Here is a 24,182-nt window from a genome sequence, read left to right on the forward strand (position 1 = left end):
GAGGCTTGGTAGTGCTTGGGAAGCAAAATCCAATTAGGTTATGGTGGGGAAAAATTGTGATTGAAATGATTTGATTGTGATGATTGTGATTTTCAATCACAATTTTTCCCCACCATAACCTAATTGGATTTTGCTTCCCAAGCACTACCAAGCCTCAATAAGCACACCAGTAACCAACCTCATGCTGATGAGTTGCATTAACAACGAAACAGCTGTCCATGAGTGGTTCACTGGTTTTGCATCTTTTCCTAAATTGTGTTCCAAGCAGTTGTATACTGCAAACACAGATTACAAGGAATCCATGTTTAAAATGGAATGAGGCAAAAATGTGATTCTTTGTTGAACTAATTTGCATATGCCCACCCAGAATCCTTTGCGGTTGCAACATCGCTGCAGTTTTGGGATTTCTGTGGGAAAAGCAAGTCTTATGGCTTGACTGGTGTGCAGATTTTTGTTTAACATTGTATTAAGTATCCACAGACTTCAGGTGGAAGGGGTTTTCAATCACAATTTTTCCCCACCATAACCTAATTGGATTATATATAGATATATAGATATAGAGAGAGAGAGAGGTCAGCCCATTTCTGAGCTGTTCCTTTAAATTCAAGATAGTAGCATATCAAAATTTAGTAAAAGGCATGGGGTGAATACTTATGCAAGAAACTATATGCTCCCATAGGGGTTTGGGAGAGGGATCGTTATTTGGTTAAAGAGGTTGGCTCCAAAGTGGCAAATCATAATTCACCAGAAGAGATCCCAGGTGACATCACCCCCTACTCCTCCCTGTCAGGTACGTTGTAAATGCATCTCATAAAGTGATTGCAGGGGCTGTGTGCATATGTTTATTACATCTATTTATCAGAAAGTAACTGAATGCACCGCTCAAAAAATACATGGTTTTTCAGACAGAGCGGTCACACCACGGCAACTTAGCCGTGATTTTAAAATCTTCACGGGCACACACTTACCAACCTGAGCGGAAACCTTTGCGTTTAGTCGAAAGGCCTGTAGGCCCCAACTCGATACGCCGCACTAGATATTTGTTCCTACCTAACATTTAACCTAACATAGGTATACATTACTACACTTGTAAATGCATTATAATATAAACCGTGCTTCTACTCATGCCACTGTTTGACATGTAAATAACCTGTACGCTGTTGTGGCGTTTCAACCTATGATGTACACACCTGCACGACAAAAATAAAGAATTAAAAAAAAAAAAAGACATAAAAAGACATGGTTTTAATTTTGTTTTTCTTCTGTAGACATTCCATAAACCATGACACTACAAGTACTTAAAAAAAAAAAAAACGTAGTAACCTGCAGCACCTCACATCGAGTAACGTTATTGTAGTCATTGGATGCATGGCTTACATGTGTGCTACAAGTTTTAACCTGTGTGTCCGCAGTCATGGCCCTAATACAAGATGTCATTCGATATTTTGATTATCTGTATGCTGTAGATACCCAGACCTGCATTTGTTGCAAATCCAAAGAAAATGCAAGCTGAGGTGTTTTCAAGATTAAAAGCACAGTTAATAGTTTATTTTCAGAATTCTATTAAAAATGTCTTTAGTATTATCGTTTAATTTTATAGTGAACAGATAACATGGTAATCTTATTGTTTAGAGAAACTACATAGTCTATTGGATGTGTGGTCAAAGGTAGACTGTCAGCAGTTGCTGCATATCAGTCTATTGGCCTCACCTGATTTGTATTTTACTTTTTGGACAGAATGTTTTCTTGTGTGATTAAGTTGTTTTGTGTTATTTTTTTTTTAAATTACTTTATTTCTGTAATTCTTTTCAGCCCATCAAAAGCATCAAGGAAATTGTTTCCTTGTATCGTGACCTAAGCCATTATCCAACTCTGTACAGTGCAACCGTTGGACCTGATGTCACTACACAATATGGCGGCAAATATTGCAACATCTACACTGGTAAGCAATGATATTGATTATTTCCCCCTATGCGTAGAACATGCAAGGCTGTTAGATTTTAAAAATGTATATATATATTCCAAGATACAGGGGTACTCCTTCTATTGCATATGCATCTTCAGCATTAGACTCCAAGCGCTATGCCACCCACCCAAGGAGTATTTTGTAAAGATAAAATCTTTATGAAATACTCACATTGACTGTGTTAGAATTTCCAACCCAGTCAAGAGTCTACCAAAGACAAAGAAGGGACTACTCAGTCTTAGTATTTTTCCTCTGCTTGACAAAACTTGACAAAAGGTGGAGCTTCCTTTTTTCCAAGTCTTATCATTTACCCCATACGTCACTAGTGATGGCTGTAGGAAAAAAGGCTTTTCACTGCCGTCTCTCAGGACCTTGCATAGACCTCATGTTATGTGCACTCCTAATGACAGAAGATGATTGGCAGGAAGACCATGGCAGGACAGGTTTAGGTAAGTAGAACTCACTTTCCCCTGCACCCTGCAGCCCTTGGACACCCAGCGGAGCAGTCATCAAAAAAGGTGACAGAGTTGCTTTATAGGTTTGCTCCAGGCACCATCACCATGTCAGCATTTAGAAGTTTTCTTTGGTGTCTGTATATGCAGCTTTTCAGTAAGAAACTGTGCACACTGATAACATTAAGTTTCCTGCTGATGTACAAGTCCAACACTGTCAGTAGTAGTTCAGAATGAGTATACTTGGTCTGGCTAATGTAAATTCAATGGCAATGGCATCACAGCAAAAGGCTAATGGCACCACAGCCCACCTTCATCATGCGGCCCAAATACTCCCGTCCCGTAAGCCCCTTCTCCTTCAGTAAGGGCAAATAATGCCACTGGAGGAGGATTGAGCTACAGTGAGAACTTGGCCTTGAACATTCTAGCAAGGCTTATTTAATTTAAAAGTATGTTTTATTAAAACACAGTTTTTGGTAGGAATAACCTTTAAATTGCTACTCCAAGTTCAAAAATGTGTTTATTATTATTAATCTAACTGGTATTTCTAAAGTGGCAACATATTTCATAATATTGTTTATGTGCACAAATAAGTATACTGTATCTGCATTTGCATGCAATATGATCAATGTCTCTTCGCTTTGTTCTGTTTCAGAGTGGACACAGAGAGATCTTGATCGCAACGAGCAAGTCAAATTTTGCCGACAGTACATAGTGTTCCATGATAATAACACCATTGTGTATTCAGGTGCCTGTGGGAATAGCTGCGAGATCAAGGGAGAGTGAGTAGATTGCACAAGAACAAGGGAGCACTTTAAAATCGAGAGGGGGTGGGTGCAGTATGAGGCTGAATAAACGGAGAGCTGTGCTCTCTAAACTGGGACCTATGGAGAAAAAATAGAACTGCAAGTAAAAACCTAGTTGGAGACTTTTTCCAGTTTGGTTATTTGGCCTTACAGATGCAATCACTTTTATCGGTTCTCCATAATTTCCAGTTTAGTGGCACAGGGCACTGCTCCAAGGACAAGTGCTAGCTTACATCACACCTCCATTCGGCAAAAAAGTGGGAATCCCCAGCGCGAAAAAAATATCACAGCAGACTGAAAAAGTATACAATAAGCATGCCATACTTGAATAGTATACAATAGTTTCTTCAATAGTAATGTCATGTTTGTGTATTTTTTTAATAATTTTTTTTGTTCTTCTAGAATTTGATAAACTACACTTTGCTAATATTATTCCTTTAGACACTACAAAGCTTACACTAAACAACATGGAATTGTGAGTAAGTGGCAACAGAACATAGTCAATGTAAAGAAATGGCAAGATTTTCAGTAGAGCTAGTTTGTTTCTAGCTTGGCTGCCCAAATAATTTGCTGGTCTGTTATCCATCATGTTAACCCTCTCATGTTTTGAATGACTGCTACCCAACCAAACTAGCCAACATCTACATTCCATACCCATTATATAGACACAACAATACAAAATGATCTAATCCCAGGTAAACTTAGTGAAAAATAGAGCTAGGTGGGTGTCTGTGGAGGAGGGGATGGGGCATAGAGACCCTTTGCAATTCCATGTGTTACCACAGTGCAACTCGTACACAAACACATCACAGCATTACCTAAGGCTGCTGAGGAGATAAAGGGTGGTGCGGGGCCTCTCCACACAGGGGTGTAGACTGCACTGTCTCTCCTGTAACCCTGCTTTCCCTGAGGGCTGCCTCTATTAGCCTTTTGCTGTTGAAGAGAGAATGGCATTAGGGAGGTTCACCATTTAATAGCCTAAGACTCAGTAGTGACGAGTGTGTACCTGGTTTAGTACCAGCTCTAACCGACTGAATTATTTCAGGCAGCCCACTTTGTCCTACCCTTTGTACAAAATTAACCAAATGGGTCCACCTTTTATGAGTTAATTGCACGTCTGCTGTCCCTACTGTATTAACACATTATATTAGTGATGTTGTCTCTATAAGTGGGAGTGTGATTTAAGTGAGTTGTTGGATGAGAGCAGGTGAAATAAAATGTTTATCAATACACTGCATATCATCCAATCAACCGATGTCAACAACAAAAAAATGCCATAAAGTCCTGCCGACTGCAGGGAAAGGTCCGGAGAGGTGGGTACATACATACATGGTGGTGGTGTCCTAAGGTTTAGCCACTATGGGCGACCTTATTCGAAAAGCTGTCTCGATGCCTTCTTGTGGATCTATCCTCTAGAGCCCTAGGTGACCTTTCTTAACAGGGAATAAAAGGACAGTTCCTTATCCCGTGCAGCACATAAACATATGTATAAAGTCTGCGCAGCCTTATGACTGCTTGACCAAAACATGGAAGGGCGATCCTCCGGCATAGGCACAGGTGGAAGTTAGTATCTGGTATATTCTTAAATTGGAAAACATGACCATCTAAATGAGACTAAGGACCACTTTCTCAAAAATTGGACCCATGTCTGGAGGCTTTTTCTCCTCTGGGCTCCCCACTAGACCTTCTGGTGGAATAGCTCTGAGGGGGTCTACCACCCACTCACTTTGCTAGGGGACATCTTCCCACTTTTCCCAACTCACCACTTTACCTCTCCTATTTACTTGCCTGTGTCTTTCCTATACTGCTTAAGACCAACATGGCACTGTATGTCAGGGATTCCACTCGTGAGGACACCCTCCAGGGTATTTTATTACTTGTTGCTGTTCTTCTCCATTGGGAGATTTATTTCTTATACCTGACTTTTAACTTGTTAAGCAATAATTTCAATGAACTTCTCAATTACAAAAAGGAAGCTAAGGGTATGATGTGATATTATTGTTCCAGGTCCTCCAGAACCCTTTGTTTCTTGTTAACACATGTTATAATTTGTTTCTTTGTTTTCTGTTTTACTCCTGTTGTTAACATTTTTAAAATGCTAATATGATGGAACAGTTTAACTGGCATCATTGAATAAATATATAATATGGCTCAAACTTTCAAGCCTTATGGTGCTAGCCAGGCCTTAAAAGTCACTGACCACTAAAGTTTCATGTCTCACCATTGGTGAATTGCTATTCACCAGTGCAAAATTTTCACTTGCCAACGGCTAGTGGCAAGTGGAAACTTTGAGCCCTGTAACATACATGTCTCTGTGTGTGAGAACAACAGCGAAAAACATTATCTGCCGGCTGAAATAATGGACAGATCAGATATTTATTTCTGTCATCGGGAAAAAAGTTAATTTTATATTTTTATTTTATTTTTTTAAATCCCTCCCCCAGGCTGCTCAGCAAAGAGTCCCTTTCTGGATCACTGAAAGCTGTCCTACGAGACACCACCAATGCCAAAGGGGAAAACACGCAGTTCTTGGAGGTAAGAGGAACATATCTATATGGGGAAGGGGAGCAGTCGTTTCTTAATGAATACCAAGTGCGATCAGATGAGTGTTTGTGTTTCCCAGCTAGCTGTTATTTCTTCCTTGTCTAGGTGTGGGACAAGAATTGCAAAATAAAGAGCATCAACCTGACCTCTCTCGATAAGCATGGGAAGGTGTATGAGGATGGTGAGTTATATTGTATCTGCCTGATACAGGTTCCTTGCTTCCACAGAGACTGTAATGGGGATTAATAACACTTTCTATCAGTGGGGTATGCAGGATGTGACTAACATAGTGGGAGGGATTCTTATCTACATCTTTGGTTTATTAAATGACCTTCCGATCTGGCACTTCTCATACCAGCATGAGAGCAGGTTAGTTATTCTGCCCATGCGTTGCCTGTTTTCTTTAATATATAAAAGGGACACTATAGTGTTAGGGATACTAATATGTATTCCTAACACTATAGTGCCCTAGTCATCATTTAGGTGTACAGGCCTGCAATGCCAGGGTTAAAAAAATAGTGCAGGTCTCCTCAGTGAGATTCCACCTCTTTGGCTGAGATCATCAATGTTGATATTCCCAGCCAATCGAGTGCCATAGCATTGGAAGGCTAGTGCTCATGCGTGGCAGAATGCCACGCTGTGCAAATCAGATGGTCTCTCTGGAACATCTGACTGAAAGTTTTACTTTACTTTGCTATTTTACAGAAGCTCCTGTAGTGGCTGTCAGGGACATTCAGTAGAGGCAGGTTAATACTGCAAAAAATAAAAATGTAGTTCCTGGTGATTAACAATCATGGTTAAATCAGGAGGCACATGGCACCCAGGCCACTCACTTAGATATAGTGTTCCTTTAAATATATGTATTGTTTAAACAGTATCCTATCATTTCAATGGTTTCTTATATTGATTGGGGGAAGTATTGCTTATGGTACACCAAGATAATTGAATGGATTCTGTTGTTCATCTGTTAGGCTTTGTGAACTTGTCCATTCTCTGATAAACACTAATCATCATCTCTTCTAGACCAGTTTGGATGTCTGTCCTGGTCCCATTCCGAATCTCATCTATTGTATATTGCCGAAAAAAAGAGACCCAAAACAGAAAGCTTCTTCCAGATTGATTCTAAAAATCTTGGCTCAGGAGTGTCTGATGGGAAGGAAGATGATATCCCAAAACCTATCAAGGTAAAGATAGCATTGCAATATCCTTAATAACTAGCTTACATACAGCTTTTTACACACTTGTAGAAGAAAGGAGTCCTTTAAATTGTACCTAAGGGCAGTGAATAAAAAATACCGCTCCACAGTTTGTAGAATTCATATGTTTTTGGAGGGAAATCACTCCGTGATGGAAGGATCCTTGATTAGTTAAATAACTTCCCTTCTACAGGGTACGACTTCTACATATGGCATTGTAAATAATGCCACCAATGGTTCTAGAAACGTCCTAATAAATTATGGTTTATAAATTTCTCCAAAACCCAGAACATACACTTCACTACTATATATATTTCATGTTACGTGATATTTGTAGACTTGAACTTGTGTGTTGAGGGACAAACTTCGCACCAAAACCACTGCATCGTAATGTAGCGGTTTGGGGGCAGAAACTCCCTCTTTGCAGCAACAAGAGGCTCTTCTTTGTTAAAATTTCAGTAACTGTAATTAGGGTGTGGAGTGAGAGGCATAAGTGAAGGACGTGGAGAAACGGCAGTGCAGAGAATAGTGAAGCCAAAAAATTAAAACATTTATTCAGCTACATACACTCCACCCTAATACTATCTGCATTTACACAAATGCCACACATATATACGTCAGCATTACACACAGACACGACAAACATATATACCCTTACATTCACACACATGCACCACAGAAATTTAGCCATGCGACCCCAAATACACATAAACACACCCCTGCATCCACAAGTAGACAGACCTATTCACTTTATACACATACTCACTCTCTTACATACCATGCAAAATGGCATAGCATATAGGATCATGGAATGAATGTGGGATAATCTGGCTTGTATGACATTGGAATGGAATATACAGTAACACAGCAAACTGGATGGAAAAGTAGATGATAGAGCACATGGATCAAGAAAAGGAATATAAAATCCTGGCTAGGAATATTCCATGGTGTGTGATTGTGGGATTCAGTATAAGATTATTTTGCTTTTGGGATCAAGAGGTTAAAGGGAAAACAAGTGAGTCAAAGCAGGAGCCAACTGAGGTCCATGTGGGTCAAGAGTTTGATCCTGTAGGTGTTATGAGGAGTTTGGGAGAGGCAAGGTGTGACGCTTTGAGGAGGTCATCAAATGTTGTTTTGGGCTCAAGGTCTAGATTTTTTTTTTTTTTTTAAATTCGGAATTTCCTATTTGTATTTTTAACTCTTCAGGGTGATCAGTTTGTGTTCCATGAGGACTGGGGAGAAGGCCTGGTAAATAAGAGTGTTCCAGTTTTGTGTGTTATGGACATTGAGAGTGGCAACATTTCTGTACTGGATGGAATACCCGAATATGTGTCACCAGGACAGGTGAGACTTCCCTTTTGTTTTTTTCTGTCTCCTGTGATATATATTTTTTTTTTTTTTTTTTTTTTTAATTCTTTATTTTTCCTTGTGCATTTGATTACTTAACAGAGTAGCCTGTGGCGCCACAACAGCGGTTACAGGCGTTTCAATGGTATACATTGTTATGGCAGAAATATACAGCACATTTTTTTTTTAATAAAACAGGCTAGGAACATTTTTACATTTTAAACGTATTAAGCATAAACATGCGAGTATACGATGCAATTGTAAGTTATGTACACGTTTAGTTCAGTAGTTTAAGATTAATGTTCATGTTAAGTGTCATCGTTTCAATTTCTCGATATTAGTTTGGGTACGCTTATCTACGCTTAAGAGAGGGACATGCAAGTTATACAGTGACGTCTGGTCTAACTCCTCACAACATACAATCTGCCTAGTATATGCTAACAACAGGTCTAATCTCCAACATCACAGGTTAAGTATAACTTTAAAGCTCATCATAAGTGAGGTTATGCGTGAGTGAAGGTTAGTTAACGCTCTTTTTAGGAGGCCATTAGTGCTATCAAATTTGAAGTGGTTAAACAGAAAAAACAGAAAATAATTAATAAAACTCGTTAAGTATGCTAAGGCCAGGCAATGAGCTACAGGTATAACATCACCCAGGCTGCCCAAAAGTTCGTTGGTCTGCTCACTGCACACTTCAGTATCCGATACTTCGTGGGTGATAGTGGACACATGGTCGGCCAATGCCTGCTCAAGCCTGTCGGCGTGACCCGGTGTTAGTGTCCTTTTAAGCTGAGGTTCTAACGATGTCTCTCCAGGTGTATCTCCTGAGCTTGCCGCACATGGTGTAATCAGTAAGTTTAAGTCTGGCATGAGCCCTCCTGAGTGGGTGAAGAGGAATGGGAGATTATATATAAAGTCTCATGATGTAGCAAGCGGTGCCTGATGTTATGTGGTCGGTAAGGGTCATCGATGTTGCAATGGTATCGGCTTAGGTAAGTGGTTTAGCAGGGTTACTGGTCATAAACTGAGTGCAGCGTCCGTGGGCACCCCGTGCTGACGCTACCCTCCAGCCCGCTCGCCATCTGAGCCCAGTCAGCCAATTCCCGCGTCTGGGAAACTGAAGCCCTGGGAATAAGGGTTCAGGAGGGCAGCGTTTGTCCCCATGCTGTGATATTTCTCCTTCCGGCCCCAGGCCGTATCGCTGGCTTGCAGTTGTTCGGCATGTCCGCTTTCTGGGGAGGTGTATGGATGATCTGTCTTTGGGTGCCGGTCGGTGGTTGTTGGGACCGCTGAGTGGTAGGCAGGTCGGGTCTTGTGCCGTGTCTTCGTCTCAGGTATGTCTTTATTTGAGGGGCCCGGCGCCCCTGCCTGCTTTTTCGAAGTTCGGCTCCTTTCCAGTCTAGGGGCCGCTTTGAAGTTGCGAGGGGGGTACCTCTGTAGCTTGCGCCGGGTGCCCGGGCGGATCCAAGCCATCGCCTCTCCCATTGCCAGGTTGTACAACTGTTTCTGGGCTCGGAGCTTCGCCCACAGGTAAGTGCTTAGTCGGTTGACGAACTCTTGTGCATACTTGGGTGGCTTAGTGAGTGTACGTTTGGGCTGTGCCGCCATTTTGTTTAGGCCCCGTAGGTTTCACGTGGAGTTTAGTCTTCCCAGACCAGGAATTTGTTAGCTCTTTTCTCGCTTAAGTGTGCCGGGATATCCCACACCGGCGGGGGGGGGGGGGGGGTGATCAGGGCCTCAACGCCGCAGCGATTTCCGCAGGTTTGCCGGCGTGGAGGTCGGCCGCCGCTCACACGTCTGCGCCCGTTGGTAGGCCGCAACTCCGCGTTAACTTTAAAATGCCTCCCAGAGGTCTGGTTAGAGACGTCTCGGAGTACTGCCGCTGCTCTGCTTTGCCAGGTAAGTGAGCTCGGTGTGATTTCGGTGTAATTTGTCGAGTTTGCTCACTTATTTGCAAGTCTTTACACGGAGCTCTGGTTTAGTGCGACCAGTCAGCTCGGCATCCAGGCCCCGCCCCCGTGATTTTTGGATTTTAAAAATCCTCTCTATCATTCATTTTATTTATTTTTTTATTTTTGGTTCTTCATTAAGTTTGATACCATAAATAACTAAAATATATTTATATAATAAAGACACACTCAGGAGCCATGTGGTTAGACTTGAGTGAAATAGAATCAAACTTAATGTGGCTCTGATACCTCAAACATACCTATTTCAGAGTCTGTTCTTCGTGTCTTTATTTCTAATCTATTAACCTTTAAGACATAAGTCAAAGTAGGGACTTCTTTGTCGTATGTATTTTTCCTACACTTGACAATTGTGACAAAAAGGTGGAGTTTAAGGCAAGTTCCACTTCCTATGTCAAGCTAGCAAATACCTAAATCTGAATACATGTTGGTGTTAAACTTACCGCACATTACCGCATGAGAGAAATGGAGTTCCTGGATCTTATCATCCATCTAGAACAGGGATAGGCAACATTCGGCACGCCAGATGTTATGGACTACATCCCCCATAATGCTCTTACACCCATAATGCTGACAAAGCATCATGGGAGGTGTAGTCCAAAACATCTGCAGTGCCGAAGGTTGCCTATGCCTATAGAAAAACTAATACGAAAACCCATTTTGAAGAAGTCATCGTTAACAGTTTTCTTAAGAGAGAGTAACCAATTCAGTGACTTCCTGTGATTGAGAATAAACTGTTGGACTATGGACAAAGAAGAATATAAAAAACCAACAAATTTGAGGCTCAGAGCCATTGAGAAAGTGCAACAACAGTCAAAATGCGTTTGGCTAGAGTCTGCTTTTATTGCTGTGAAAGTGTAGTGGACGAAAGTCATGAAAAACTGAAAGGCAGAATTGGCTTGCTATATGAACTTACACCGAATCTGAAAAAGTAGCTAAATGGAATTATCCTCTAATGTGAGATCCGCATTTTATGATATGCTTGTAACTGTACAATGCTATTGGCGACTTTTTGTCAGTGATCTTCCTCTTCATTACCTTTTCTCTCCACTCTAATAGCTCTCAAAAGTAAATCTAAGTCAATCTAGATCTAAGTCTACATTGAAGGAGACATAATCATTAGGACTGTTAAAGTTTCTACATACAATTTGGGAGTTATTGCTTACAAAATATATAATTGTAAATATACATGTTTTATATTTTACATTGCATATGCTTGTACACATAACTACCTACCTGCATGATAGGTTAGATGTATATCCTACTTATAGAACTGCTGCCCCTAATGGATTTCCTACACTATAATGCTATCCTAAGTTAGTCTATTAGATTTTTGCTTTTAAACATCCCTCGATTTGAGTATGTGTAATATACCTTGACTATACTTTGGGTGTGGTAATTTTTTTAATGAATCGATTTATATATGTATATATATTCTCCTTTTGCACTCCAACAAAATATTTAGTTGTATCTAAATTGTAAACAAAATGTCTTTGCATAAAACGAATTTTGGTTGCAATCATAAAAAACGTGAATAAATTATGGGTGTACACTCTGGGAATTGTATATGTATGAGTCCTGTAGTGAAGGGGTTAAGCTTCATATGTGCATGTCTTTTGGACTAAATGTTTGGTGGGAAGTTAACTAGCCCAATATATAGGTTACATTTGTATATCTACATATATGATCTTGTAGTATTTTTTGCAGTATAATGTTTATTAAACTTTGAGATTAAATTGCAAAATAAGTGTGAGAGGAAGCTGAACAGTGTTGCCATATTAAACTAATTGACCTTAAGAAATCTCCATAAAGATGAAGATAAGAGCAGGAATCTAACCATTTAAAAAAAAAATGGAAAAAGAAAAGCAGCAGGTTTCTATGTATAACTATTTCTGCGTTTTCTGCTCCAGGGCACGTTTTTTTTTTTTTAGATTGTTTTAGCAGTTTTAAGTTCCACTGTTGGCTTTGGTTTCACCTCTTTGTAACATCGAATCCCTTTTTCTTTACCATAGGCATTCTGGTCCCCTGATGATACTGGAGTTGTGTTTGTCGGCTGGTGGCATTCACCTTATCGACTTGGCTTAAAGCATTGCCCCAATAGGAGGTGAGATTTGCCCCAAATGCGAACCTTAACATAGCACTTTTTCCAATAATCCGACTGACCTGATTTTTCTACTCCTAGATCTGCTCTGTTTTTTGTGGACCTGACTGGTGGCAAATGTGGTGAGTGAGTAGGATTGGTGCAGTTTGAAATGTTATTCTCTAATCCAGGACTAATTGGAGAATTGGCAAAGGAATTGCACATTTTAGTTTGTGTCTATAAATGTTATTTTTTTTTTTATGAGAGCACATTCCAAAATTAAAGTGCTCTGAATAAATGTCCATACACAGTGTGTCGTGTCCATACACATCTTGTGTGATGCATATCCTGTGAATAATTTAAAGTGACACTCCACCGCCTAAATTCAAAATAAATAAAAATCACTCTGTAGTCGATATACCCCAAATTTTTATCGCGGTAAATATAAAAACATCTTGCAAAAGTTGCTGTTCTGTCTTTTGCAAGCCCTCCCCTTCTAACTCCATCCATATTTTCTGTAGCTGTCCAATCACAGGCTCCACTGAGCAAACCAAACCAGGAAGTAACAGGGATGGTTGTCTACTTTAAAGCCAGGGGAGTGTAATCAGGTTCATTTATAAAAGTGTCAATTTATTTTGAAAGCTGACATTTTTGCAAAACTAAATAAAGATTATACACTTGTCATACATACAGCTTTTTAACAAGCTAAACTGCTTTTGGGGTCTGGAGTGTCCCTTTACACAAGACTTTAAAACGACTTAACATACTGGCTGAGCTACTAAGAAGTGCAAGGTTGGGATTTGTAAACAAAGACATAGTTATCATATTATTCATTAACCCCTTAACGACGAGTGACGGACGACGTCCGTCACTCAGGGGAATGCGTTAATGACGAGTGACGGACCTCGTCCGTCACCCGTTAAAATTAACCCCAGATCGCCGCAATCGCGGCGATCGTGGGGTTAATGGTGCTCCGGTCTGCCTCTGCATTAGAGGCAGACCGGGAGCACCGGATCGGGCTGTCAGAGTACATGTGCCCGCTCTGACAGCATGTCTGAGCGGGCACATGTGCTCTCTATACTCACCTCCGCCTCCCTGCACTTCCTGGTTCTGTGTGAAGTGCAGGGGGACGGATCTTCAGTGATCCTGCCCCCTGGTGTTAAAAAAATAAAGTAAAATTAAAATCCCACCCCCCTTTACCCCCCCTTTACCCATTTTAATAAAAAATTAACCCCTTCCCTGCCAATTGATCACTGACTACAGTGATCAATTGGCAGGGATTACATTTTACTAAGATCTGATTTTTTTTTTAACCCCTGAGGGTTAATTCTTTTTTTTTTTAACCCTCAGGGGTTCAATTTATTTTATTAATTAATTTAAATATTTTAAAATTATAAATTTAGCTAGCTGGGGAGGGTGGAAGTTAGTGGGGAATTGGGGGATTTAGTATTACGCTAACTAGGGGTTAACGTTAAAAAAAGTTTAAAAATAAGCTTTAATAAGTTAAAAAATTAAGTTAAAAAAAAGTTTTAATAACATTTAAGTAAAAAATTTTAAAAAATAAACCCTTTACCCAGTCCAAATAAAAATGAACCCCTTCCCTGCCAGTCGATCACTGCCTACAGTGATCAAAATACAGATCACAGTATTATACTGTTCTAATTTTTTTTTTTTTAACCCCTGACGATTAACTTTTATTTATTTTTTAACCCTCAGGGGTTAAATGTATTTAATTAACTAATTTAAATATTGTATAATTAAATATTTTGCTAGCTGGGGTGGGTGGGAGTTATGGGAAAATGGGGAATTTACTGTTAGTGCTGCTTACTGCTAGTTAGGGGTTAACGTAAAAAAAAAAGCTTAGAAAAATGTTAAATCTGTAAAAAAAAGTTTTACGAAAGTTTAGGAAACTTTACAAAAATGAATAATCAAAACAAAAGTTTAAAAAATAGTTTTAAAAAGTAAAAAAAGGTTTAAAAAGTAAAAAAAGGCATTTAATAACGCTCATTACCACTACACCTGGTACAAGCTAGCGGAAAAATGATCCCACGCTAAGGTTCAAAATATGCCTTTTGAAATACCCTGGGATGTCTTCTTTAAGAAATGGTATGGCTTTATGGGGTATTTGGATTATATAGCCTGGTAAAATACTCTAAAATGGGACATGGGCACAGCGTAAAAATTAAAAATTTGAAAAAAAATGGAATGGCTGTGTCCCAAATGTGCCCCTCCGATGTCCACATATACCTGGCAAAGGTACATACGGGGGTATTTTTGTACTCAGCAGACATAGCTGAGCAACATATGAAGTATTATACAGTGGTAGTACACATAAGGTTTGCAAAATATACTGTGCAAACTCACTTTGTGTGCCAAAAAGGCAGAAAAAACGCTTATTACCACTACACCTGGTACAAGCTAGCGGAAAAATGATCCCACGCTAAGGTTCAAAATATGCCTTTTGAAATACCCTGTGATGTCTTCTTTAAGAAATGGTATGGCTTTATGGGGTATTTGGATTATATAGCCTGGTAAAATACTCTAAAATGGGACATGGGCACAGCGTAAAAATTAAAAATTTGAAAAAAAATGGAATGGCTGTGTCCCAAATGTGCCCCTCCGATGTCCACATATACCTGGCAAAGGTACATACGGGGGTATTTTTGTACTCAGCAGACATAGCTGAGCAAAATATGAAGTATTATACAGTGGTAGTACACATATGGTTTGCAAAATATACTGTGCAAACTCACTTTGTGTGTCAAAAAGGCAGAAAAAAACGCTTATAACCGCTACACCTTGTACACGCTAGCGGAAAAATGATCCCACGCTAAGGTTCAAAATATGCCTTTTGAAATACCCTGGGGTGTCTACTTTAAGAAATGGTAGGCCTTTGTGGGGTAGTTTGAATTTAAAACCTGCAAAGATGCTTGGGAATTGCACATAGGCCCGGCGTCAAAATTCAAAGTTCGGTCAAAACTGATATGGCTTGGTCTCCTATATGGCACTGTAGCTTCACAAAATAGTGCCATAGACATACAATGGGGGTGTCCTTTTACTCAGAAGACTTAGCTGAGCATAATTTGGGGGGTTTGAACTTAGTGGCACACATGAAATATACAAAATGCCCAGCAAAAATGCAATCCGTATGTAAAAAATGCACAAAATTATTTTTTACCACATACTTTGGCATGTAATGGTAAAAAAAATGGGGGCATGTTAAGGCACAATATGCACCTTAAGAGATACCCTGGAGTGTCTTCTTTTACAAATGGTAGGCCTTTGTGGGGTGTTTTGAACAGTCAAACTGTTATAATACCCCAAATGGAAGCATAGGCTCATTAAATCCGTCTCTCAAAATTCTACTGTGAATACTGAAAAGGACAGGTCTCCTGTATGGCACTGTAGCTTCACGAAATAGTGCCATAGACATACAATGGGGGTGTCCTTTTACTCGGAAGACTTAGCTGAGCATAATTTGGGGGGTTTGAACTTAGTGGCACACATGAAATATACAAAATGCCCAGCAAAAATGCAATCCGTATGTAAAATATGCACAAAATTATTTTTTACCACATACTTTGGCATGTAATGGTAAAAAAAATGGGGGCATGTTAAGGCACAATATGCACCTTATGAGATACCCTGGAGTGTCTTCTTTTACAAATGGTAGGCCTTTGTGGTTTTTTTTTTGAACAGTCAAACTACTATAATACCCCAAATGGAAGCATAGGCTCATTAAATCCGTCTCTCAAAATTCTACTGTGAATACTGAAAATGACAGGTCTCCTATATGGCACTGTAGCTTCACAAAATAGGGCCAAAGACATACAATGGGGGTACCGTTGTACTCAGCAGAAGTAAATGAACACATAATAAAACTTTGTACAGGAATAGCACACACCAACTTTACAAAATACACATGAGAAGTTCTTTGTTATAAGTTTGTGTGCGAAAACCACCAAAAAACACAATTTTACTCCAATATTTAGCAGAGGTTGGCGGTAAAATGGCTACGTAGAAAGTGTCAAAACAACCTTAGGTAAATAGCCTGTGGTGTCTACTTTATATAAATATATATATACTTTTGTGTGGCAATTTTGTTTTCTTTTATGGCTATTAGGCTTACAAGACAAACATACCAAATTCTAAAATCGCTCCACATAAAAAGTTTATTTTACTCCTTGTGCTTTGTGACCTGTAACTACCAAAAAAAAACTTAAAATCCCAGACACATTATATATTCTGTAATTCAGAACAACTAAATGAATTTATTTTTAATTACTTTCCTTAACCTGCACTAATTATGTACACGTTATTATTGCAAAAACTGTAAAAAAAAACACACAAAAATTATTTTTTTTGCATATTTCTGTATTTTTTTTATAATAAATAAGCATTTATATATATATGTGTTACATCAAATTAAAGCCCTTTCTGTCCTTTAAAAAACGGTATATAATATGTGTCGGTGCAATAAATTAGTAAAATGCAAATTGCAGTTGAACGCAAATAGCAAAAAATGCAAAAAATGCCGTTGTCATTAAGTGAAAGACAAGCTTCTGAAGCTCTGTCCTTAAGGGGTTAAGAATGGAATCTGTCAACAAGGTGGTTATATCAGGGGCATAACTAGCACACAGGAATCAAGTGTCCAAATGATCAGTCTTAAGGGCATGTGTAAACATTTATGGATTGGGTTAAGGTGCCAGTGGGACAAAAGTTGAAGTCTTTCCTTCATGTGTATACATGTGGTGACTTAAAAAAATAAATAAAAAAAATTGTTGGGTATTGGCAATCATAATGTTTTATTCTTCTGCTAAATACTGACATCTACTATACTTCCAGTCCTGGGTTTTGTTCATCAGAAACATGAATTGTTATGGAATAAACTATTCCATATATTGGCCTAAATTTTGAAAATCACTTTCAAATCCCGACAGTACACATTTTAGTGAATCCCTGTCTTCTACTTTTCTAGCTTAGTGTAAAGTTAAAAAGCTCTATTTTTGTGAATTCTCCTTTATGTATTTATTTATTTTGTAATGTTTGCCTTCTCACCCACCACCCCCCTTTTTATTTATTTTTTTTGACCCTCCTGTCTTATTTCAGAAACACTCTCCACGGACTCGGCTTCTGTTTTTTCACCCAGATTGAGCCCTGACAAGTGCCGTATAGTATATCTAATGTGTGAACAATTTGGACCTCATCAGCAGTGCTGCAAACTGCTTATGGTTAGTATAATCTCTTCCATACACTTTTTCTACCCTGTTCATTTCCAGCTAATCTACTATGATTCACAGGTTTGGCATGTCTATTTATATAATTATGTGCCTGGCATGTATTTGAATTTTAAGAACTTTATTGAATCTGACAATACTGGAGTATATTTATCTCAAGTGTTCTGAAAAGCGATTTTGATCATATGTCTTATAGTGCAAACAAAAAGAGTAAAAGAGAATACTGAGAATTGACAGCTCAAGTAGCCTGCCCTTTGGTGGGTCACTGCTCAGATCCCAAGCTGTTTTAGCTAATTACAAAGAAAACCTAGGCCTATTGAATATGATATAAAATTCCCAAAATTAGCGCACTTGAACTGATGACAAAATAGTTTCAAAAATAGACATATATATATACTCCAAACAAGCTTATACAACACACAATAAGTGCAAAAAAACCCAACAATTTAAGTGCATAGACAAAAGAAACCAAAAGTGTATAAGTGCTTTAGAGGTGATGAGGCACTCAGTTCAGCTGCACGGTACCACAGTGACACAAAACGTATTCACAAACCAGATAAAATTACCAAAATGAACGCGCTTGAACTGATGACAAAATAGTCTTCAAAAATAGACATATCTATTCTCCAAGCAAGCTTATACAGCGCACAATAAGTGCAAAAAAACAACAATTAATATAGACAAAATAAACAAAAAGTGTATAAGCGCTATAGAGGTGATTGAATATAAGACTGTTCCCACCCAGAAGGGCAGTCTAGATCCTAAATGCAGGCCGTCTCTCTTTGCACAAGTGTCTGGATTAGAAGTTGATCCAGCACGCAGTACTGTGTCACACCTAGGACTAAGGATAACGTGGAACCGGACCTTAGAATGGCCGGACTTAACGTCTCCAAGAATAATCAAAATACTTGCCAAGGTCACAGACACACAATCAGACACAACGATGAGGGAAAGCCAGAAGTCAAGGATACCAGATATCAGGGAAGTCAAAACAAAGCCAAAGTCAAATACCAGAAAATCAAGATCAGGACCGCACTCTTGGTTAACCATAGGCATTAAACCATGACAGGGCAATGAGCAAGAGGAGAGTTGGGTTTAAATACCCATCCTGTGGATCCGATTGGCTGTAAACGACCTTTGACACCAAAGGCAATTACCAGGTGTGTATGAGTGCTGCTCAGCACAAACCCTCCTGTGGATTTGATTGGCCATGACCGGCCTTTGAACCCAGAAGTAATTACCAGGTTTCCATGTGCATGATTGCTGCTTGGCACAACTTTTCCTGTCAGGACGGTAATGTTGCTCGGCACAACTTTTCCTGTCAGGACAGTAAATGCCATTAACCACTTTTTTATGTGTGGATGAATACATGACAACGAGAGCTACAGCAACCCCATACAATGAGGTCAAGGTGCCAGTCACTGTACCTAGAAGGGGTATCAGCTACACCTCACGGACGAGGCCCAAAGAATGCCGAAACGATTGTCTGGAGTTGCTGTATTTCTCATGCAGAGGGAACTTGCTGGCATTTGGTTCTAGACTGCCTTTATAGGTGGGATCAGTCTGATATGAAAATTGTATAGTTTACCTTTGTAATAGCACAAGTGAGCAAAAACATGTTGAAACCTTTGTGTTGAAACCTTTTGCCCGTTGTTTAAAGTTATCATATTCTCTATATTTGTTAGTGTTCTAAAAGTTATCTAAAAATTGACAGTTTTCTCCATAGTAAATTCTGCCAGTTTTCACAGAAGAATAAAGAATAAAGAGAAGTGAAACCGAAAACTTTTCTGTTGGAAAAAGTAGGGGAGGGATTGACAAATCCCTTTGCTTTGCTAAATAAATGGTGTAGATTAAAAAAGAAATGGTGTTCGGACATAAAAGAACAAATAAAATAAAAAATAACTGACAGATTTAATAAATTGCTGCAAAAAAATTGTCGACAATTAGAAGTGAAACTGTCTCCAACATTTTGGATAAATCTCCCCCGTTGTTCTAACATTGCATACTAGTAAGATTCTGAGGGTGGAGAGTGCTTACCAAAGTTGGGCTGTACACTAAAGTATGAATTATTAGGAATTCAAATTAGAGGAAAACATAGCTGTTTTTTATTTTGTGTGTATATATAAGTTTCCTTTTTCCTCTTTTGTTGTGGTTTTGTTATATTTTTCTAAATTATTATCTAATAAAATTGCATAATACATGATTTTCATATAGGGACTTTTTTGTGTCCTCTGGTCTTTGTATCCATTGGACATTTTTCTGTATACAATTTATCTAATTCTTAGGGTTACCCCCTTTAAGTCCCTTTACACACTCCTGGCCCCCTCTGGAGGTCCTCTCTTTCTCTTGTCCATTGTCAAATTTAGCCAAACTGGACAAAGTGTCATTCACTTTGACATTCTGACAATTTACATTAGTGAAAAGCCCTGTCACTGTAAAATGGACAATTAGCCTGTAGCACTGGGCATAAATCTCTGTAAAGACAGTGCAATTTTACTTACAAAGCCAGAATTATCCAAAATTAACAAGGGAATTTAGGATAGCAGAGACAAGTTGGACAAAATTACTTACCGGTAATTAGAGAATTGTTGTGGAATTGACTACATTGTTTTTGCTAGTCGCAGTTTATTTCTTATGTATTTTTTTTTTATCATCTATATTTTATTTAATTTTACTTTATTTGTTTCTAGTATGATTGGTATACAAAAGTGACCTCCACTGTGGTAGATATTGTGCCCCGAAGCACTGAGGGTGAGTAAAGAGATTTGTATATTAATTGTGAAAGTATTTATATTAATGATATATATTTATTTTTAAAATTAAAAATTAAAAAAAATGCTTCCTGCAGATGATTTGTTGCATGATTATGTCAAAAAAGTGGAAATGATAATAGCACATCTTTTTTTTTTTTTTTAATTCTTTATTTTTGTAGTGCGTACGTTTGTTACAGGCATACACATGGTACCCCAACGGCATTCCATATGTAGGTTATGATACATTAGTTACATCAGGGTGTCGATAAGCAATGCACTTTTTTTTTTTGTACAGATATTAATGAACACATTACTAGAGTCAAGATTATATAATCACGCTTGCAGTATATATCTAAGCTAAGCTGTATATATCTAAGCTAAGTTGTCGACTTTTGCTAAAGAGGGACGACCTAGATATGTGTATACACAGGGTGAGTTGAGCATTTAGACAATGAAGGCAGGTATAGCGATTCTGACACAGGTTATGCTATTTTAGCTGGGTCACAGCCTAATAGGAAAGCTCGGCATAAGTGGTAGGCCAAAATAAAGGTCATGTGCTTGGTTAGGCTATACGTTGCATTTAAGCGGGCTGTGTTTAACTATGGATTAGCCTTAATATATTTACTCAGGAGTACTGAGGTTTAACATGCTATTAAGATGGGTCTAGATGAGTAGTGTCACCCAGGCTGGTCTGACTTGCGCGTGCTGGTGTAGGCCCTGGGAACTGTCCGTGGGACGGATAGGCTGCCTCTTCGGTATGCGTCACTTCTTGCACAGCCGATGTCTCGTTGGGCTAGATAGGGTTGCTGGGTACAATTATCCACCAGAGTGGGAGTTCGGGCAGAGTCCAGTGTTTGGTGTCCTGCGGGCCGCCCGGGTCGGGCCTCAGCTTGGCAGAGTCCATTGGGATACATTTTAAGTCCAGGGAGGTCTGTCGCTTGGTGTCGCCTGCGCCCCCTCGCTTGGGCTGCCGCCTTGTAGAGCTTATGGTCAGCGGGTAAGCTTGTAGTCGGTTTGTGGGGGCATGTCGCTGCGTGCAGTAGTCCCTGTACTCCATGGTAGGTAAACGCAATCAGCAGTTCCGTCCAGCTACGTGCCCCGCTTACCCTTGATGTTTCTCGGTGGCGGGATAGTGTAGACCTCGCTCGGTGGTCTATGGTGCGAGGTATGAGGGTCGCAGGCTTCTCCGCCTCCCCAAGGCTCCTACCCGAGGTGCTGATCTTTGCTGAGGGCTCGTTGTGTCGGTAGTCCGTTTCTCCCGCTGCGGTGCACATGGCGTCCGCCATTTTAGATAGTGCGCCTGGGTCCCCATGCGGGGCGGCGATTTCCCTGGGCCTTGCTCGTGCAGCCTTTGGGTGAGGACCGGGATCACCCCCCCGGTCCATAGGGGGGGGAAACGGGGCCGGTTCCGCCCGGGGCTGGGTCTCTGGCCGGGTGCTTTCTGGCAGGATAGTGGGGCAGCGGCCGTCCGCCCCACTCACTGCCGGCGAAGGCCTCGCCCGGTCTGACGGCGACCTTCCCTCCAGGGGACTGAAACTTGGATAGCCGGCCTCTCCCTGGAACCAGCACCTCCTCGGCACTGAGTACCGTTGCTGTCGGTCCATAAACATTGTTTTTCGTAGATTATGCACGGTTTTGGCTGAAAATTAGCAGGAGCTGCTCTCTCATGCGACTTTCCCGCTCTGCGGTCCGGCCCCGCCCCCAATAGCACATCTTTTAATGTTTAATATTTGTTAAATAAATCATTTTTCTTTATCATTATACCTTGTCTCAGGCATAATGTTTGTGCTGTTTAGATTTGGAAAGGATGGAGACTCTATTTCAAAAGTGGATGTAGTGGTAAATCCATTGGTAATTTGACTAGTATAAAGGAGACCATGGACTATAAGGCTAAGTCTTCTCTCTGCAGAATTATTTTTTGTAATCTGCTGCTTGCCCAAACCATTCTCTTATTGCAGGAGCTTCAGTCACTAGAATTGAAGACCATTATCTTCACTGAGCAGAGGAAGCTCTCATGGGAGATTCTAAAAAAGAAAGCATTAATTGCCACATCAAGAACATAGCGAGATATTGTAGTAGAAGATTTGCGTGGCATTCCTATTTACTGCACATTTTAGTATTATTTAAACAGTAGTATATAGCTTGAGGCATGATGTAGGCTAATGATAAATACAAAGCACAACTAAAAGAGTATGGTGTATCATACTAGAGAAATATTGTAAAGAGTAGAACCACTGGAATTAGGTATATCAGTAGATTAGGCTGCTGCACTTCACACAAAAGTAAAAACAATTAAAATATATTCAACTGATACAGTGACCCTTAGCAAGGCATACACATTATGTAAGACAAGATGGCAACTTCTGTTCCTTCTTTCTCCTGGTTATGTGTGGAGATCATGCACTTAGGGGAAAAAATTTGGAAGTGCGCTTGGTCGATGTACAATAAGGTGGAATCATATTCCACAGGAAAGAATCTCAACAGAACGAAATGGGGTCAAGCAGACTGGTAACCCATCCCCTCAATATTCCAACAGATGAAGGTTCTGTTTGGCAGACTTGTAATAGATCACATGGCTTCATGCAAAACCAGAAAAGCTCATCACTTATTATTATTATTATTATTATTATTATGTTATTATTTATAATTTGCTTTGAGCAAGAGACAAGCCAGATTTGTATGGATGATGTCTCAGTCCCTTGGTATTTTCAGCTAACCTGTTTATTCCCTCCTGTGTAATTCCTTGAGGAAGATTAGACAGGACACATTAGCATGTATAGCCATCTGAATATTTTGACCCAGGAGACTGGTTTATGGACTTGATAGAACGTTTGTGAGGGAGTTAATGGAAACTTCGCAGCCTTCCAAGCAGGCTAAAATCCAAGTTTCAATAAAAAAACCTGTTACCTCCACCCGGTGATGCTAAAGGAACACTGCAGCCCTTGTAACTACTTCATCCCAATTAAGTTGTTATTGGGGGCTGGAGTTCTTGGGTATCCTCTTACCCTATGTTGTTAAACTGTTTTTTTTTTTTTTGTTTTTTTTTTTTTTTTTTAAATTGTTTAACACAGACATTGTGGCTCAGGTGGTCATCACACAACCCCCTTAGTTTACCCCTCAGCCACTGTGGTAAAAAGGAAGCATTGACTGGGTGTCGTGTGATTGGCTGAGAGCCACAGCTGATGCTCTCAGCCTATCACTGGCCATTCCATGAGAGTAAAAGGGTTACCATTGATAGGCTGAAAGCATGGAAGAAGGTATTTACAGTAATAAATCATATTTTCTGCTCCTGGTGCAGTAGAATATTCTGTATCTTTATCTATTTTTTATTATTGTCCCTTTTCTTGCTTCCTTTCCCCCAGATCATTGTTATACCCCCAGGCGGTGAAACGAATCCTACTTACTCAACATCTTTTTTTCTTCCCAGGGCAGTTTGCAGGTATTTACGGCACATTACTCGCTTCATTCTGCTGGTCTGCAGACAGCCAACGAGTGGTTCTTGATACGGTGCAGCGCAGTAAACAGGTTAGTCATGGATGAATACAATGTACTGTGTATATACAGAATCCATATAATGATCTAACCGATCTTGTTTGTTTCAGAGTCTGTTTGTTGTGGATATAATAAATGGAAATCTGACACCACTCCAATCCAAAGGTAAGAATGGATATTGGACAATATAATAAAACGTTTGTACTGGTGAGATTAAAATGTGCTTCAGAACTTAAATATAGAGGAACTGAACTCTAGCGTATGATACACATGGGGTGGTAAAGGAATACAGTGAAAATCTTTAATTCAATTAATACCTTTCTGAATGGTGTAGAGTAGAGC

General features: G+C 39.6%; 1 protein-coding gene across 1 annotated transcript in view; it reads left to right on the plus strand.

The window, feature by feature from the left end:
• Nucleotides 1–24,182, plus strand: part of LOC134585290 (acylamino-acid-releasing enzyme-like) — a 50,700-nt gene that overhangs the window by 15,470 nt on the left and 11,048 nt on the right. The window contains exons 2-13 of the mRNA XM_063440706.1: nt 1,813–1,942; nt 3,074–3,200; nt 5,669–5,759; nt 5,874–5,949; nt 6,792–6,952; nt 8,171–8,308; nt 12,291–12,382; nt 12,461–12,501; nt 17,468–17,589; nt 20,286–20,346; nt 23,776–23,873; nt 23,951–24,005. Of these exons, the coding sequence (XP_063296776.1) occupies nt 1,813–1,942; nt 3,074–3,200; nt 5,669–5,759; nt 5,874–5,949; nt 6,792–6,952; nt 8,171–8,308; nt 12,291–12,382; nt 12,461–12,501; nt 17,468–17,589; nt 20,286–20,346; nt 23,776–23,873; nt 23,951–24,005 (1,192 nt within the window). The remainder of the gene's footprint in view (nt 1–1,812; nt 1,943–3,073; nt 3,201–5,668; nt 5,760–5,873; nt 5,950–6,791; nt 6,953–8,170; nt 8,309–12,290; nt 12,383–12,460; nt 12,502–17,467; nt 17,590–20,285; nt 20,347–23,775; nt 23,874–23,950; nt 24,006–24,182) is intronic.

This window comes from Pelobates fuscus, unplaced genomic scaffold (assembly GCF_036172605.1).
Source record: "Pelobates fuscus isolate aPelFus1 unplaced genomic scaffold, aPelFus1.pri scaffold_35, whole genome shotgun sequence".
Lineage (NCBI taxonomy): Eukaryota > Metazoa > Chordata > Amphibia > Anura > Pelobatidae > Pelobates > Pelobates fuscus.